The sequence below is a fragment of the Mobula birostris genome, chromosome 26 (assembly GCF_030028105.1).
Source record: "Mobula birostris isolate sMobBir1 chromosome 26, sMobBir1.hap1, whole genome shotgun sequence".
Taxonomy (NCBI): Eukaryota; Metazoa; Chordata; class Chondrichthyes; order Myliobatiformes; family Myliobatidae; genus Mobula; species Mobula birostris.
In genome coordinates this window covers 23,594,398-23,612,605 of record NC_092395.1, presented here as the reverse complement: position 1 = coordinate 23,612,605, position 18,208 = coordinate 23,594,398, and the positions used below count along the sequence as shown (strand labels likewise).

At 38.8% G+C, this 18,208-nt stretch overlaps 1 protein-coding gene across 10 annotated transcripts in view; it reads right to left on the bottom strand.

Annotated features, from left to right (window-relative positions):
• LOC140188409 (semaphorin-4E-like) overlaps positions 1 to 18,208 on the bottom strand; it is a 177,177-nt gene that overhangs the window by 2,102 nt on the left and 156,867 nt on the right. For all 10 annotated transcript variants that reach the window (XM_072244649.1, XM_072244651.1, XM_072244647.1 and 7 more), the window contains 4 exons: positions 16,324 to 16,439; positions 16,049 to 16,215; positions 15,803 to 15,855; positions 11,834 to 12,620 (listed from right to left, as the gene is read on the bottom strand). In XM_072244649.1, coding sequence (XP_072100750.1) covers positions 11,834 to 12,620; positions 15,803 to 15,855; positions 16,049 to 16,215; positions 16,324 to 16,439 — 1,123 coding nt within the window. The remainder of the gene's footprint in view (positions 1 to 11,833; positions 12,621 to 15,802; positions 15,856 to 16,048; positions 16,216 to 16,323; positions 16,440 to 18,208) is intronic.

The following is an 18,208-nucleotide window of genomic DNA, read 5'->3' as shown; positions in this document are numbered from 1 at the left end:
GAAGAAAAGATAAGCTTACAAAAGGTTCAAAAAACTAGGTAATGATAGAAATCTAGAAAATTATAAGGCTAGCCGGAAGGAGCTTAAGAATGAAATTAGGAGAGCCAGAAGGGGCCATGAGAAGGCCTTGGAAGCAGGATAAAGGAAAACCCCAAGGCATTCTACAAGTATGTGAAGAACAAGAGGATAAGACGTGAAAGAATAGGACCACTCAAGTGTGACAATGGAAAAGTGTGTACGGAACCGGAGAAGATAGCAGAGGTACTTAATGATTACTTTGCTTCAGTATTCACTAGGGGAAAGGATCATGGCGATTGTAGGGATGACTTACAGCGGACTGAAAAGCTTGAGCATATGGACATTAAGACAGACGATACGCTAGAGCTTTTGGAAAGCATCAAGTTTGATAAGTCACAGGGACTGGACGAGATGTACCCCAGGCTACTGTGGGAGGCGAGGGAGGAGATTGCTGAGCCTCTGGTAATGATTTTTGCATCATCAATGGAGACAGGAGAAGTTCTGGAGGATTAGAGGGTTGTAGATGTTGTTTCCTTATTCAAGAAAGGGAGTAGAGATAGCCCAGGAAATTATAGACCAGTGAGTCTTGCTTCAGTGGTTGCAAGTTGATGGAGAAGATGCTGAGAGACAGGATTTATGAACATTTGGAGAGGCATAATATGATTGGGAATAGTCAGCATGGCTTTGTCAAAGGCAGGTCGTGCCTGATGGAGCCTGATTGAATTTCTTGAGGTTGTGACTAAACACATTGATGAAGGTAGAGCAGTAGATGTAGTATATATGGATTTCAGCAAGGCATTTGATAAGTTACCCCATGCCATGCCTATTGAGAAAGTAAGGAGGCAAGAGATCCAGGGGGACGTTGTTTTGTGGATCCAGAAATGGCTTGCCCACAGAAGACAGAGAGTGGTTGTAGATGGGTCATATTCTGCATGGAGGTTGGTGACCAGTGGTGTGCCTCAGGGATCTGTTCTAGGACCCCTTCTCTTCATGATTTTTATAAAGTACCTGGATGAGGAAGTGGAAGGATGGGTTAGTAAATTTGCTGATGACACAAAGGTTGGGGGTGTTGTGGATAGTTTGGGGGGCTCTCAGAGGTTACAGCAGGACATCGATAAGATGCCATCTGGGCTGAGAAGTAGCATATGGAGTTCAACCCAGTTAAGTCGAGGTGGTTCATTTTGGTAGGTCAAATATGATGGCAGAATATAGTATTAATGGTAAGACTCTTGGCAGTGTGGAGGATCAGAGGGATCTTGGGGTCTGAGTCTATAGGACGCTCACAACCATGGGATTGAGTTCAAGAGCCAAGAGGTGATGTTACAGCTTTATAGGACCCTGGTCAGACCCCACTTGGAATACTAAGTTCTGGTCACCACACTACAGGAAGGTTGTGGAAACTAGAGAGGGTGCAGAGGAGATTTACAAGGATGTTGCCTGGATTGGGGAGCATGCCTTATGAGAACAGGTTGAGTGAACTTGGCCTTTTCTCCATGGAGTGATGGAGGAAGAGAGGTGCCCTGATAGAGGTGTATAAGATGATAAGAGGCATTGATCGTGTGGATAGTCAGAGGCGTTTTTCCACGGTTGAAATGGCTAACATGAGAGGGCACAGTTTTAAGGTGCTTGGAAGTAGATACAGAGATATCAGGGGTACGTTTTTATGCAGAGAGTGGTGAGTGCATGGAATGGGCTGCCAGTGATGGTGGTGGAGCTGGATACAATAGGATCTTTTAAGAGACTCCTGGATAGGTACATGGAGCTTAGAAAACTAGAGGGCTAAGGGTAACCCTAGGTAATTTCTAAAGTAAGTACATGGCTGGCACAGCTTTGTAGGCTGAAGGGCCTGTATAGTGCTTTAGGTTCTCTATGGAAATGATCAGGCAACGTTCCGTGACAAAGGGTTCCGGCCTGAAACGTTGACTGATCTTTTCCACGGATGCTGCCTGACCTGCTGAGTGCCTCCAGCGTGTTGTGAGTGTTGCTTTGACCCCAGCATCTGCAGATTATTTTGTGTTTAGGTTTTCTATGTTTTGTGAAAAGTAAGAATTTCAGGTTGTATACTGTATACATCCTCTGATATTCAATTGAACTATTGAACTTGAATAATCATTCTCTTGAAGCTGTTGTGCAGAGTCAGCATTTTCTGGTTTTATTATACAGTACATTTTTGTATCTGCAGCATTTTCTTCCTACATCACCATTTAGTTTTAATTATTTCAAATCAAACAGTTTAGTTTTCAAAGTTATTTTAAATCAATGTATTTTAACTATCCCACTTTGTTCTTTTAAACTTACTCTCGAATCTGGAGTCAGATACAGGTCAGACCAGACAAGCATGGAATACTTCCTTTCCTGAAGGACATTAACAATTTAGACATGTTTCTATGACTACCTAATAATTGCTGTTTCCCATTACTAAAACTAGCTTTTTCTTAACCTCAACTACTTACCTTTACTTACTTTTAAATTCCCCAGTAACCAAGAGATGATTTGAACCAAGGATCCAGAATTCGAGATATGATTCCAATAATTTAACTTCCATACCAATTTATCCCCATATTACTCACCCCAAAGTAGAGTTACCTGTGAAATCTTCAAATCCTAGTCCAAAATTTGACACAAGATCTGGCTGACAATTCGCTACAAACCTGAGGGGATGTTAAACTATCCTTAAGATGAGACAATAGATAGAGGTTATCTCAGTTGGGCACAAAATGATCCATACTATATAAATCAAAGGATTTCTCCCCAATGTCCCAGCCAGTAATATTGGTTTAATCCACATTTAGAAGAGTTGTCTAGTTATGGGCACTCAAAGGTTGCCAATGACATCCTACATCCACGACTTCATTTCACATATAATTTATTGACAGCACTTTGGTAACTTGAGATCATGAAATGTGTCATTAGATAAATACAGTTTCATTCCTTCATGCTGATCCATTATTAGGTTTTGTTGATACCACTCATAAGATAATATGAAACATACCTGAGGGATTTATGAAATAGTAAAAAGTGTCCATTAAACCACCAGGTAAAAACTGTTTTTTTTAATTCATAAATTGACATTTTTAGAGCTTTTTAAAAAAATTGTGCTCCTCCTAATGCAGGTATCTGGAGACCTGCGTGACATTCTGTTCAGATATAGGAGATAGAATTAGCAACAGACCTCACGTATAAATATTCCTCTGAATTAAAGTATACTGAAGCTGGCATAATTTGTTCAAATCTGTTTCATCAATAATAACTGAGGTAACCTGTAGATTTCCTCTTCATTGCTGATTCACATTAAGCCCACACAACAATTTCTAAAAGATTATGGCACTGATATGTTTAGGGATGCAGTTCTACTGCCTCCCTTGCCTGAAATGTCATTCTTTATAAAACAGCCTAAATAATATGTTAATTATTTGGTTTTCAAAAAAAAGATTGTTGACATCACATCTGTTCACATGACGTACTTGAATGCATAATAATAGATGGGAGCACAACTGAAAGTAGGCAGATCAAATCATTACTGAAGTGACTGCTGGGGCTATGTAAGTTCTTGTACAAGGAAGGCAAAACAATTCAGAAAACAATAGTATTTTTATCTTTATTATAAAAGAATTTGAGTTCAAGAGAAGAGACATCTTGCTCCAATTATATAGGACCTTGGTAATACTGTACCTATTTACTAGTCTTGTCTATCCAACTAAAGAAGAATATATTTGAAATAGAAGAGTGCAATTAGTTTGCCATATGTGTGGGCCTATGTTCTGGTCAATTTAGACAAGTCAAATTAATTGAAAAATGCCAAATACTTAAGGGTTTGACAGGGTTGATGTGGATTCAATTATTTCTTCTTCTAGAATAGAAGAAGACATTAGAAGAAATGTCTTCACCCAAAAAGTAGTGATCTTTGGAATTCTTTACCAAGAAGCTTGTGGAGAACCAGTCATGACCAGTATATTTAAGACAACAATCAATAGATTTTTAGCTATTAGGAGATTCATTGATAAAGTGTTTGTGCAGGAAAGAAGCACTAAGATGAAAGATTAATCATGATCTTACTGAATGGCAAGAGGGTGTGAAGGTGAACAGCCTTTCCAAGCTTGATAATCGGGATAATCAAGGACATGACCCACCCAGCCAACAAACTTTTCGTCCCTCTTCCCTCCGGGAGAAGGCTCAGGAGCTTGAAAACTCGTATGGCCAGATTTGTGAACAGCTTCTTTCCAACTGTGATAAGACTGCTGAACGGATCCTGACCCGGATCTGGGCCGTACCCTCCAAATATCCGGACCTGCCTCTCGGTTTTTTTTTTGCACTACCTTACTTTCCCTTTTCTATTTATGATTTATAATTTAATTTTTTAATATTTACTATCGATTTGTAACCCAGGGAGCGTGAAGCGCAGAATCAAATATTGCTGTGATGATTGTACGCTCTACTATCAATTGTTCGGCGACAATAAAGTAAAGTAATATGTTCTTAGGCTTGGAAGTGCTATAAAAAGAAAATGTATCTGGCATAAGATTAAACTTTAAATTCTCATTTAATCACAAACTTTGTACAGAAATTTTTTCTGAATGGATAGTAGAATACCCAAAATTTAAAAAACTTTAAAACAAGTCTGAATTATAAATCATTTTTATAAAGATTTCCAGAGATAATGTAAAATTTTAACAATACGTTGCTGTAGCATCTCTTCATCAAGATGTTTTTTCCTTTTACTTCCAAAAATGTTTCATTTAAAACTATTCTTGAGAAATATTTTGTTTTTGTTATATTTGATACTGAAATTGATTTAAAAACTGCCACTATCGTTACAGAATTTAACACAATTTTTTGTTTTAATCCACTTTTCATACAAAAATTGCTTACATGTTGAAAAGATGCTAATTTGAAAACAACTACTAAAGCTTTGATTAAAATATTTACAAAGTAGAACTGTAGAATTTTTATGGTTTTCAGAAAAACACAGTGGAGAAGTTGAAAACATGAGGCCAACTCATTTTCAGTTTTCATTATGGTACCCTCTTGATCATGCACAATAGATTCTTCCTTTTGTACCACTTTCTTCCCCTGTATATTACATGAGTCTAACATCTTTAACTTTCTATTTTCCAAACCAGTTTTCCCTTCCTTCATCTGCTTCTGAACTCAGACTTGTTAGGATGCAATTCCATAAGCACAACTCCATTGTGCTGTTTCACCAGAGTAATCAGTTCTCTGATGTATTTTGGTTCCATTGATCATTGAAGATATAATGGTCATTCCTAGCACTGTCCTCATCTCTGGGCATAGAATCCACAACTCAGTTCTTGTTATTTTCCCAGCCATGGAGGTGTAGACCCCTGGTGTAGCTCTGCTCTGGCTTTGGATTCTCTGATATTCAGTTAAGATTTAATAGTGGCATGCTAAACCAAAGGGAAAGGTTTTACAAGTACTTAGCTATGAATGGCCCTTTTGCTTTCTCTTAAAACTGTAGCTCCCTGCAGTAAATAGACAGTGAAAAATACTGTTTAGAATAATGTAATCCATTCATATTCTCTAGTTGTCTAATTTAAAATAATGACAGGTAACAGACATGAATCAGTAATAATAAATTTGAAACACAAACAGGAGAAAATCTGCAGATACTGGGTGTGTATTACTATAATAAATTTGATTCTCATTCTGAAGATTATTATATTATTCACTGGATACTGAAGACCAAGATAGAGCGCTCAAAAACTCGGTAATCATGGCTAATAGAATGTTGTGATTGTAGCTGATACTACAAGTTCTAGTTCCTGCTTTCAATTATGCTACTGGGACCAGTGTCAGACTTCCTCACAGGAAGAGAAAAGAAACAAAACACATACGTTAGGTCAAAAGTCTCAAGTTGTTAATTCCTTTCTATCTGCACAACTGAGTGCTTGGGCTTCTTCCTAGTCTACTTCCTAGAGCTTAATATGGAGCAAGAAATTTTAAAAAAATTGTATGCCAGGTCTGACAACATCCCACAACATGGAATACCAAAAAATGGAGGTCAGCAGAAAACGTGCAATAGCATAGCATGTTTACCGAGAATGACAGTAGACTGAGGGTAGTGGTACAATCACCACCCTAATTTTAATAAAATACACCAGCAAGCACAGATCAACATGTCATATTTAACCAAGACAATGATAGTATCCCAGAGATGTACAGGATTTCAATGGAAAATGCCATTTTCAATCTTTAAAAAGGTTGATGGCACTTGACAAATATCGCGTTTCATGGGTTTTACAGGATATATAGCTCAATTAGCACTCATTAGAGTTCTCATATTTAAGTACAATATGCAAGAATATCAAACCAAAGTTCATTTGTATATAATATAAATCTGTACAATAAGGAATTTATGTGGAGTTGTGAGGTAGAGATGATCTAAGAAAACAGCACTTTCAGCTATAATATGCACATTGACTGTAAATTTGGTTGCAACCAGTAAATCCTCTTTCAAGGAAAAACAAATGAAAAGTCATAATTTAAAATAAAAAACATTTTTGTAATGTATTTTCAAGACAGCTTTTCTGGACCAGCAACTTCTATTTATGTTGAGCCTTGAAAACCCAATCTACTCAACTAGAGAATTAGCAAACAAATTTCCACACTGAGCATAAATATCGGGATAAGTGAACTAAACTTACAGCAAAAGCTTGGTTTCAACATTCACATTAAAAGAGAGAGAGGTAGAGGAGAGGATGTAATGAGAGTATCCCGGAGTATAGAATCATGGATGATGAATTATGGAAAGTAAGCCATGGTGGAAGCATGGAAGTTGGAAATGCAAATCACCAGAATTGAAGGTGCAGAGATCTCAGACCACTGTGGAGCTGAAAATTATGTTTACAGAAAAGTGTTGAGAATGGTGGGTTCAAAAACGGAATTAGATGCCAATTATGCAAATAAATATAGGGAGTTAGGCTGAAGTTAAAAAAGCATGACCTCTAGGGTTCTAATCTCTGGATTACTCACTTTGCCACACATTAGTGAGGGCAGGAATAGGACAGAGCAAATGAATGCATGGCTGAAAAGCTGGTGTAGGTAGGAGTAATTCAATTATTTTTGCTATTGGGATCTCTTCTGGGGCAGGAGAGGGACAGGTTGCATGTGAAGTAGATGAGGATCAATATTCTGGCAAGATATGCTAGAACTACTTGAGTAAGTTTGAACTGGTCTGGCAGGGAAGTGGGACCCAAAGTAGTACTGTAGCAGATGTGAAAGATGAAGCAAATAAAAAGGTTAGAGCGATCAAGGCCAGATAACGGCAGCACAGGCAGCAAGGAAGGTCTGACAGGTGTATTAAAAGCAAAAGGGTAATTAGGAATAGAGTAATGATCAGTGTGCTTATACAGACCACCCAGAGGAAACCCTTATGTTCATAGGGAGGACGTACAAACTCCTTACAGATGGGATTGGAATTGAACTCCGAACTCTGATGCCCCAAACTGCAATAGCATCACACTAATTGCTGTGGAGCTGTGGGAAATAGGTGAGGTTTTAAATGAAGACTTCTCATCTTCATTTATTGTGGAGGGCATGGAAGCTAGTGAGTTTAGTGATGCCTTGAAGAATATTGACAATATGAAGTTGGAGATGTTGGCAATTTTGAATCACATAAAAAGTGGACAACTCCCCAGGGCCTGACTGGATGCAAATTAAATATGTAGCAAGCAAGAGAGTGCTGGGGTCCCAGCAGAGATTTTTGTAATTTCATTCTCCACTGGTGAGGTACCAGAAAATTGGAGAATGACTAATGTGCCGTTATTTAAGAAGGGCTATAAGGATAAGTCAGTAAGTTTCAAACCAGTAAGCCTTACAACAGTGGTGGATAAGTCAGTGGAAGGGATTCCAAAGAACAAGATTTACATTAATTTAGAAAGGAAATGACTAATTAGGGATTGTCAATATGGCTTTGTTTATGGGAGCTCATGCCTCACAAATTTGATTTAAATGTTCTGAGAAGGTAACTTAAAGGATTGATGAGGGTAGAGTGGTAAACGTTGTCTACATGAACTTCAGCAAGGTATTTGACAAAGTCCTGCATGTTACCCTAGTCCAGAAAGATAGAGTATAGGGATCCAGGGCAAACTGGATACAAAATAGGCTCAGTAGGAAGAGGCAGAAGGTGATAGTGCAGAATGCTTTTCAGATTAGAAACCTGTGACCTGTGTTGTGCTGCTGGGATTGGTGCTGGATCCTTTATTGTTTGTCATGTTTATTAATAATTTGGAAGAGAATATAGGAGACATGATTAGTAAGTTTACAGGTTGTCGAAGGTTACAATAGGATCTAGATCAACTGGGAAAGTGACAAGGGCGATAGAATTTATGCCGACAAGTGCAAAGAATTGCACTTTGGGAAAGTAAACCAGTTCAGACCATACACACAGTGAATACCAGGGCCATGGGGAGTGTTACTGAACAGCAAGACCTAGGTGTACAAGTTATATAGTTCCCTGAAAATGTTAACATAGGTATACTGAGTTGTGAAGGTGTATGATGTGCTTGTCTACATTGGCTGAGTATTGAAGTTCATACATATTCATAGAGTTGTACAAATGATTGGTTAGGCTGCCTTTGGAGTATTGTGTGCATTTCTGGATGTAATTTTGCTAAAGAGGGTGAAGAGAAGATTCACAGGAACATTCCTTGAACTGGACAGCTTAAGTTATAACAGGCTGGGCCTGTTTTCTCTGGAGGGAAGCATGGTGAGGGATGACTTTACAGAGGTTCATAAAATGATGAGGGGCATAGATAGTCGAATCACAAAACATGGGAAAACCCGAGCAACACACACAAAATGCTGGAGTAACTCAGGTCCTGATGAAGGGTCTTAGCCTGAAACATTGACTGTTTACTTTTTCCCATAGATGCTGCCTGGCCTACTTAGTTCCTCCTGCATTTTGTGTGTGTTGCAGGGGCATAGATAAGGTTGATAGTCGCAATGGTGGTTGAGACAGGTACAATATCTAAAAGATATTTTAACAAGTACATGGACAGGAACTTTTCAAAAGAATGCAGACAAATGGGATTAACATAGATAGCCATCTTCAAGAGCATGGATGATTTCGGCCAAAGCCCTGTTTCTGTCCTGTATAACTATGCATTAAGAATGTTCATAAGTCCATAGCTGCATGGGATTTCTTTATAATAAGGAAACAGCACTGCATGATTTGTCTCACCATTGTAATTAGTGTTGGATCTTTTAAAAATTTGAGTAGTTGCACGATTTTTAAAAAATCTTTATGATTTATTACAATTGAAAAGCTACTCAGTTCAGGTGCAAGAAATACACTTGACCTTGTATTTTACTATGAATAAGGCTGTTTGACAAAACAATGTTGCCTCATCCAACATTATTTCTCCCCAGATGTTCTAACTCATGTTAGATTATATCCCCATGACACCATTCTAGTACCTTACCATTCATATGAGCATGTTAATTGGTGAATTAGATTCAGCAACTGGATGTATGCAATCAAGAATAGGACCCTCGGAAACTTTTATCCTTCTGATGTAGTCCAGAACCTCTGAAGAATAATAGGGCCACTGTATACTTCTTTACATCCCAACCCATTGGATATTTTATATCCATCTCAGATCCAAGTGGTGAAAAAAAAAGAACAGTTAAAGTTACAACTCAAAAAGGACAATAAGCTTCCCAAAAGGGAGGTCCATCAAAAAAATGCCTAAAGTTATCAGATTTGTCTTTATATAATGACTTTGAACAAAAAAGTCTTAAGGAAACTTTAAAACTTATATGATTTCCATGAGCACTAAATAGTCCAGGCCTACTGGTCGCAGGAGAGAAAAGTCTGACATTTCATAGATTTTTCACACCTTTCCATTTTCAAGAGAAAAAAATACCTTTACAGACTGGTCCATTATATACTTAGCAGCTAACATTTGATTGTGCTTACATTACTATGAATTAGTGAAAATAATGCACAGGGTACTGAAAACTGGGGTTTAATTCAAGTATCTGTAATCTAAGTACTGTTAAGACCTGTGCTCGTTACAGTGGATCAGATTTAGGGAGAATATGGGAAAAGTCATGTTTATACAAAGACTGGCAAAACAGATAGTGTTAATCCTAGCATTGCATTTCTATGCAGATATTTTGGGGAAGATTTATCGCTGCCAATTTTCTGCCTTTATTTCCTGAAGGTGTTGACTCAGTTGGGAATAAAGTTCCTGCACCTTGCTCAACTAACTGAATTTTGCGCACGAGCATAACATTAACCCAATATTAACTGGGAAGAAGGCCCTACTTTGTCTGATCCTGTCCAAAGCTGATATCGCCATATGGTCATTCCAGCAGGAATCTCTGTGAAACAACAGGGGCAGGAACTAGAGCTCATTTCCTACCTCTCCAGTAATGTGAAAAGGTGACTGGTTGTTAGAGTCTGACTGATGCCTTTAAATGTTACTCTCAATTACAAGGATCAACTCTACTTGTTGCTCCATCTCCAGGAGTAGCCATACATAATCATAATCTCAGAAGCAGGGAAAGTAGTCAGAATAGATGAATCCCTCAACAGCTTCATGCATGAAACTCTGAATACAACTTCTCCATACCAGAAGCAGTCTTACAAACAGGTTCTTTGTATTTAGTGCCCAAAGATTGGGAATGCAGGACTGAAGAGCAATCAAAGATTGTAGAGCATCCCCTTCAATTGATGTCTCAGTTGCAAACATATAGATCCTTGGATATTACATGTTTCATATACATTCTACCCTGTTTAGCACAATCAGTGTGCTGCCTAACTAACCACAGAAATACTATTTTACACAAAACTACAGGTTTACCCTTCGATTTCTGATAGCTTTGCTCACAATATCACTGTGGTGACTGGCTCAGTGTCAAAGGTCTAAAGTTAAATATACAAAAGGAGAGAATAAAAAAAGGCAGGACAACTTAATCCAGAATGTTATAGAAAACTGAGATATGTTTACAAGCAAGACTATTGAAGTGATGGCTAAAGCGCATTCAAGAGGCAAGTGAGTGAGTAAGTGAATTCAATTGAATAAGTGAGAAAGGATTGAGATCTGTGATGATAATACACGGGGAGATTGAAATAATCCACTTGTAAGATAGTGTTTTTTCCTGTTCTTAATAATTCTTGTGTTAAAACGGTTTATGCTAATATTAGTCATAAAACTAAAAGTTTGACAAATGTATATTCATTGTGATTACATGAATGTTAAATGTTTTATCACATGCATTTTAATACTACATGGAAGGACCTAAAAAGAGCAAGCAAAACACAGCAAGATTCAATCCTAGTAGCATTAGTATTTGTCTAGAATGCACATAAGGAGAAATTCAGTGATTTCATGCTCCCAGGGATTAGCTAAACTCACACATGCGTATATGAGAATTAATGTTGCAACTCCATCTTTATTGACCATCCACAGTGGTTTCAAACAAGCTTATTGGGAATATACTGTATGAACACCTAACTAAACCAATAGTACCCAACTATGAAAAGCACATGGCACTTTTAAGTTTAGAGTTTTTTTAATATGCAATAGACTAAAGGAATATTGATTTTCTCCTGGGGTGAAATATATAAAACATATATTACTGTGCCCTTTTACAGAACTTATAATGAGATATAGTCTATTATTGAATGTACGATATGGCTCCTTCTTCCATGTTAACACTAGATCAGGTAAAACAGCCTCTCTCACAAGAATATCTAAGTGAGAGACGTATTACGGAAAGGATGAGAAAAGGCTATACTGCATTACCCAATATTCACAGCATGTAGATTTTGTCATTTCCATAGTCTTACCCTTTTGATTCAGTCTGATCAGCATCAATGTATTCCAATTCATCACAAACAAGTAATGGTCTAGCACAGCTGGAGTTAGTATTCTCTAGTGGCATTGAATTATTGTTGCTGTTTGTCACAAGTGGGCTTGTATTGGTGATACTTGTAAGTGGAAGGTCAATATTGTTCAGAGCACCCTTTAGTTGTGGACCCTCTGACAAAGGTGTTTTCACCTCCAGCTGTTGTTCCAAGTTGTTCAAAATGGTAGCTTCTGTTCTTCTTCTATTTTCACTTCCAGATGGTCGCAATAATATTGGCACATGACCTTTATAAATATTCCATGCAAGAAGTAGTATGAACATAATGATGAAAAGTACTAGGAAACCTTTCAGTGTTAATTCAGTTTGAAGGTTATCTTGTATCACAGGCAAGTTGCCCCTGTGAAGAGTATTGCCTGGTGAAGTTGGCACACTGGCTGATTTAGCACCAACATCTGTCTTATTTAGAATGGGATGTTGACCCACTCTAGGTTTATATGTAGATGAGTAGAGAAAATAACTTGCTGAGACTTGTGAAAGTAGTTTACCAGCCACTGTTTCAACAGAGAGGCAGTCATACTGTCCTTCATCTTCTGCAGAAACATTAAATATTATTAAGCCAACACTGAAGTGGTGGTATCGTGAATCTGCTGCAGGAATTGCTCTTCTTCTGTGTAACCATTGCATTTGGGCCAAGTTAGATGCAGGATAACAATTCAAAACCAGGTTGCTTCCAGGAATAATTATCTGCTTTTCTGCTTTATAGATTTCTGAACAAGAGAATATTTGTGTTATTATAATTACTATCAGCAAAATAGTACTACTAAGAAATGCTAAAAACCACATATAGCCAAAAATTACTTAGACATGGATAGAAATTTGAACAAATGTAGTACAGTTAACATTTCATGCAACACATGATAAAATATGGATATCACAGGTCTTTGCAACATGGATCAATAGGTAATCATTTAGCAGCAGAAACTCATCTGATTCTATACTTCCTGGGCCAGAAGGTACAGAAACCATTGTCTCGTGATCTTGCTTGATTTTAGCCCTTCAAAATATTGTGAGTTGCCAGTCTTATTCCACATCCAAATAAATTTGAGATAACTTACTGACAGAACAATCTACAGTAATTTGCTACATTAGATTGTAAAAAATGAAGAAGCAAAATGGTGGTATACAGGTAGTGCTTTTTAAATATTCATTCACAGGACATGAGTTTGCAGGCTGAGTCAGCATTTAATTGCCACTCTCTAGTTGTCCTTGAGAAGGAGGCAATGAGCTGCCTTCTTGAATTGTTTCATTTCTTGAGGTGTAAATATACACCAAAATGCTGTTCAAGGAGAGAATTGCAGGATTTTGACCTAGCAACTGTGAAGGAGCAGCAATATATAAGTCAAGATGCAGTGTGACTTAGAGGACTTAGAGGTGGTGTTATTCACTATAAAATCACTATATCTGAACTTTTAAGGAAACAAGTCTGTGAGCTTGAGGGAAGGTGAGGTTGATGGGCAAGAAGATGAAAGAAAAACTGGAAGGAGAAAGAGAAAAAGTAGACAACTCAGACAACCCATTGCTCTACTCTCCCTACAGTCATGACTGTGTGGCTAGGCACAGGTCAAACGCTATCTATAAATTCACCATTGATACCACTGTTGGCAGAATCTTAGATGGTGATGAGCAAAATAGATCAGCTGTCACAACAACCTTGTACTCAATGCCAGTAAGAGCAATGAATTCATTGTGGACTTTAGTAAGCAAAGTTGGGAGAACACAAACCAATCCTCATTGAGTGGTCAGTGTGGAAAGGGTGAGCAGTTTCAAGTTCCAGGGCATCAACATCTCAAAGGATCTCTCCTGGGCCCACCATTTTGATGCAAACACAATGAAGGCATATCAACAGCTATACTTCATAAGGAATTTGAAGAAATTTGATATGTTACAAAAGACCCTAGCAAATGTTTACAGATGTAGGTGTTCTGTCCATTCACCAACTGGTATGGAGGTGCCAATGCATAGGATCGTAAGAGGCTTCTGAGCATTGTAGACCCAGCCAGTTCCATCAAAGGCACAAGCCTCCCCACCACTGAGGATGTTTTCTAAAGGCAGGTGATTCAAGAATGCAGCATTCATTATTAATTGCTTCAAGACTTTGGCCTCAATATTTCCTTGTGCAATTGGATCTTTGATTTCCTCACTTGCAGACCCCAGTCAGTTCAGATTGACAGCAACATCTCCTTCATAATCTTCATCAGTACAGGTGCACCACAAGGCTGTGGGCTAATCCCTGCTCTACTTGCTTTACACGTATGACCACGGGCCATATCAAAGGTGATGACGAATCAGTACATAGGAGGGAGATTAAAAATCTGGCTGAGAGGTGCCACAACAACTTCTTATTCAATGTCAGCAAGACCAAGGAGATGTTTATTGATTTCAGGAGGAGGAAATCAGAGGTCCATGAACCAGTCCTCATCAGAGGATCAGAGATGGACAGGGTCAGGAACTCTAACTTCCTTGGTGCTATTATTTCAGAGGTCTTGAAGATTTGGCATGGCATCTAAAACTTTGACAAACTTCTACAGATGTATGGTGGAGAGTATATTGACTGACTGTATCACAACCTGGTATGGTTTGTCCTGTGTTTCTTGTGATATCTTTCTGGAGGAACATTGTATCATTTTTTAATGCATGCATTTCTAAATGACAATAAACGAGGACTGAGTGTCCTCATAATCTAAAAAAAATACCAATGCCCTTGAACGGAAAACCCTACAAAAAGCAGTAGATACAGCCCAGTCTATCATGGGTAAAGCCCTCCGCATCTTTGAGCGCATCTACACAGAGCGTTGTCACAGCAACCATCATCAGGGACCCCACCTGCTAGGCCACACTCTCTTTTCACTGCTGCCATCAGGAAGAAGGTAGAGGAGCCCCAGGACTTGCTCCATCATTCAGGAACAGTTAGTACCCCCCATCCATCAGGCTCTTGAACCAGAGGGGATAACCACTCATCTTCATTAACACATAGGCTGTTCCCACAACCTATGGGCTCACCTTCAAAGAGTCTTCATCTCATGTTCTCGAAATTTATTGCTTATTTATTTATTATTGTTATGTGGGCACGTGGCCAAGTGGTTAAGGTATTGGACTAGCGACCTGAAGGTTGTGAGTTCGAGCCCCAGCCGAGGCAACGTGTTGTGTCCTTGAGCAAGGCACTTAACCACACATTGCTCTGCGACGACACTGGTGCCAAGCTGTATGGGTCCTAATGCCCTTCCCTTGGACAACATTGGAGTCGTGGAGAGTGGAGACTTGCAGCATGGGCATCTGCTGGTCTTCCATACAATCTTGCCCAGGCCTGTGCCCTGGAGAGTGAAGACTTTCCAGGCGCAGATCCATGGTCTCGCAAGACTAACGTTATATTGTTATATTTTTATTTTTCTAAGATCAAGCCGGTAAAATTATTATTGTTGTTGTTAATACTTCTTTATTTTCTTTCTTTTGTATTTGCACACTTTATTGTCTTTTGCATCCTGTCTGCCCTGTTGGTGCGGTCTTTCATTTATTCTGTTATGGTTATTGGATTTATTGAATATGCCACAAGATTTGTATATGGTGACATATATGTACTTCGATAATAAACTACTTTGAACATCTGGGACATGTTATCTTCTCATTACTACCATCAGGGTGGAGGTATCAAAGCTTGAAGACCCAAACTCAATGTTTTAGGAACAGCTTTGCCCCCTCTGCCATCAGACTTCTGAATACTTTTTCTCTTTTGCACTGTATGTTTATTTTCACTGTAACGTATGCAGTAATAAGTTGTTGTGCCTGTATTGTATTGCTGCACAAAACAATAAATTTCACAAGTTAAGTTATTAACAATAAATCTGATTCTGATGTAAGCAATATCTATGAAACAGATAATCATGAAACATACCCTGGTCAGGACATTTTGAAGGATCTCCATCATCTATATTCTGAACTAAATTCCTAAAGGTGGTAAAAATAAATATTAAATTAGAGCACACAATAATGCATCAACAAATAATAATCATAGTAATTGATACAAAGTTCTGTAGCTAAACAGCCCTGACCTTATTAAAGACATTTAAATGCCAAATGATGAGAAATTAATTTAAAACTACGGCACAAAGGTATTCATATTCTTGCATAGTTTACTCACTGTATATCAATGTTTTTCTTTGAAATGTAAACACATTGGCCTGTCATTTTATCCCATCCACAGTAAGGGTCTCTAGAGAGTACACAGTCCCAACAGTTGATGTATTGTGTGCAAATAGCAACCGGCACTTGTACAACCAGTGATGGGGATCCAACATACAACTGACCCTAGGAGACAAATAAATGTTCTGAAACTGATACATTGATAAATGAAATTCCTATTCAAAGTAGAATACCACAAAAGCAGAAAGATATTTGACTTTATGGTTGTTATACCCTTTCTGAAGAAAGCTGTAAGTTTTGTACTGGCTCTGCAGAAAGGAACAGCTGCATCTCTTCAATGATAAACATATCTCTCTCCAAACTAAGGGCTTTGTGCAGGTATCCTGTATCTATAAAAGAACACAGCTACATTAACATGCAGTGGTCATAAAAGTATATCCTCATGATTATAAATCACTTGCTATGTTCTGGAAATTATTATAATACACTACAGGGTCATGCATTTTGCTGCAAAACTGAATTTGGTCTGATGGGTGATACTTCCATCCTTCTTTGCTATAAGGTAGGATGGAATACCCAATTTAAGTAAAACTGCTGCAAAAATCTAAGCCCCCTATCTTTTTTTTTAACCAATCACCAGCCATTGAGCTGGTCCCTTTTCTTTCAAAATCAGAAACTAAAGATCAAGAAACAAGAACTGAAAATATCCAGTTAATTGGAAGTCTGCATTAAACACATGAATCTGCCCTGTCTTTACCAGACAGAGGATACAAATTGTAATTCAGTTCTCAACAAATTTGTTCAGAACTTATAATGTTGTGAAATGAATTGATCATCTTTGTGTAGACAAACTATTTTAGCAAGAAAGTCAGGCTCCTATTCTCAAATTTTGTAAAGGTGTAAACCACGTTCAACGCTAGAACACATTTTCCCAAACATCAGCAGACCTACAAAATAGGATGACCTCTCACGCCATGAACATGGATGTTTAAGTTCCTTCAAGTGAGAGACTGTTCCCTTCCTGGCTGAGAAGAAGATCACATGATAGAACAGGAAGGTATTGTATAATGCTTATCAGAGCTAAAGTTCTTTCCTCGACAAGTCTGATCACCTAAGGAAGAAGGTAAGGTACTCAATAGGCCAACTTTTTAATGAAATGCACTTTCAGTTCTCCACATACAGTACTGTGCAAGAGTCTGAGCCACATATATATAGCTAGGGTGCTCTGATCCGGGTCTCTATTGTGGACTGAGAATGGGAAGATGGCAGGGAAAGGGGAATCTTGGATGGGAAAAGGGAAAGGGTGGGGGGAGTGGGAAGCACCATCCAGGCATTCTGTAATGAACAATAAACCAATTGTTTGGAATCAAATGACCTTGCCTGGTGTCTCAGGGCTGGGTGTGTCTGCACCTGCGCCACCCCTCCTGCACTCCTTCTCTGCCACCTGTCCTACACCCCTCATGTGGTGCTCTACCCTCTCCATTCCCAATATCCTTTGCTGCCGTCAGATATACAAACTCACTCTTTGCTCCACATCGACAAATATAGTACTGTGCAGAAGTCTTAGGCACCTTAGCTATGTACAATAAATGTGCCTAAGACTTTTGCACAGTACTGTAGGTTATATGGCTTCTCCTCAGCATTTCAACTCGGCATTCAATGCTGTTGTCCCACAGACCTTGGTGAGCAAACTCCTATTCCTCGGTCAAAATACACCACTGTGCAGCTGGGTGTTGGACTTCCTAACCAACAGACCTCAGACAGTCAGATGCACCTGCTTCGCACTGCCCATCATCCTCAACATAGGCGCCCTCCAGTACTGTGTGCTGAGCCCATTGCTGTACATTCTGCTCACACATGACTGCCTGGCCAGATATCTGAGTAATCACATTCTGAAGTTTGCCAATCACATGACAATGGTGGAGCTCATCACCAACAACCATGAGATGGCCTACTGAGAGAAGGTGAAAGAGCTCAAGAACTGGTGGCAGGCAAATGACTTCTTCCTCAATGTCATCAAGACAATAGAGATGGATATCGACTTCAGGAGAACTTGCAGCACGCACACCCCTCTTTACATTGGTGACCCAGCAGTGGAAACTGCAAGCATTTTCAGACTGCTGGGATTGCATACCACGCACAACTTCTCATGGTCCCA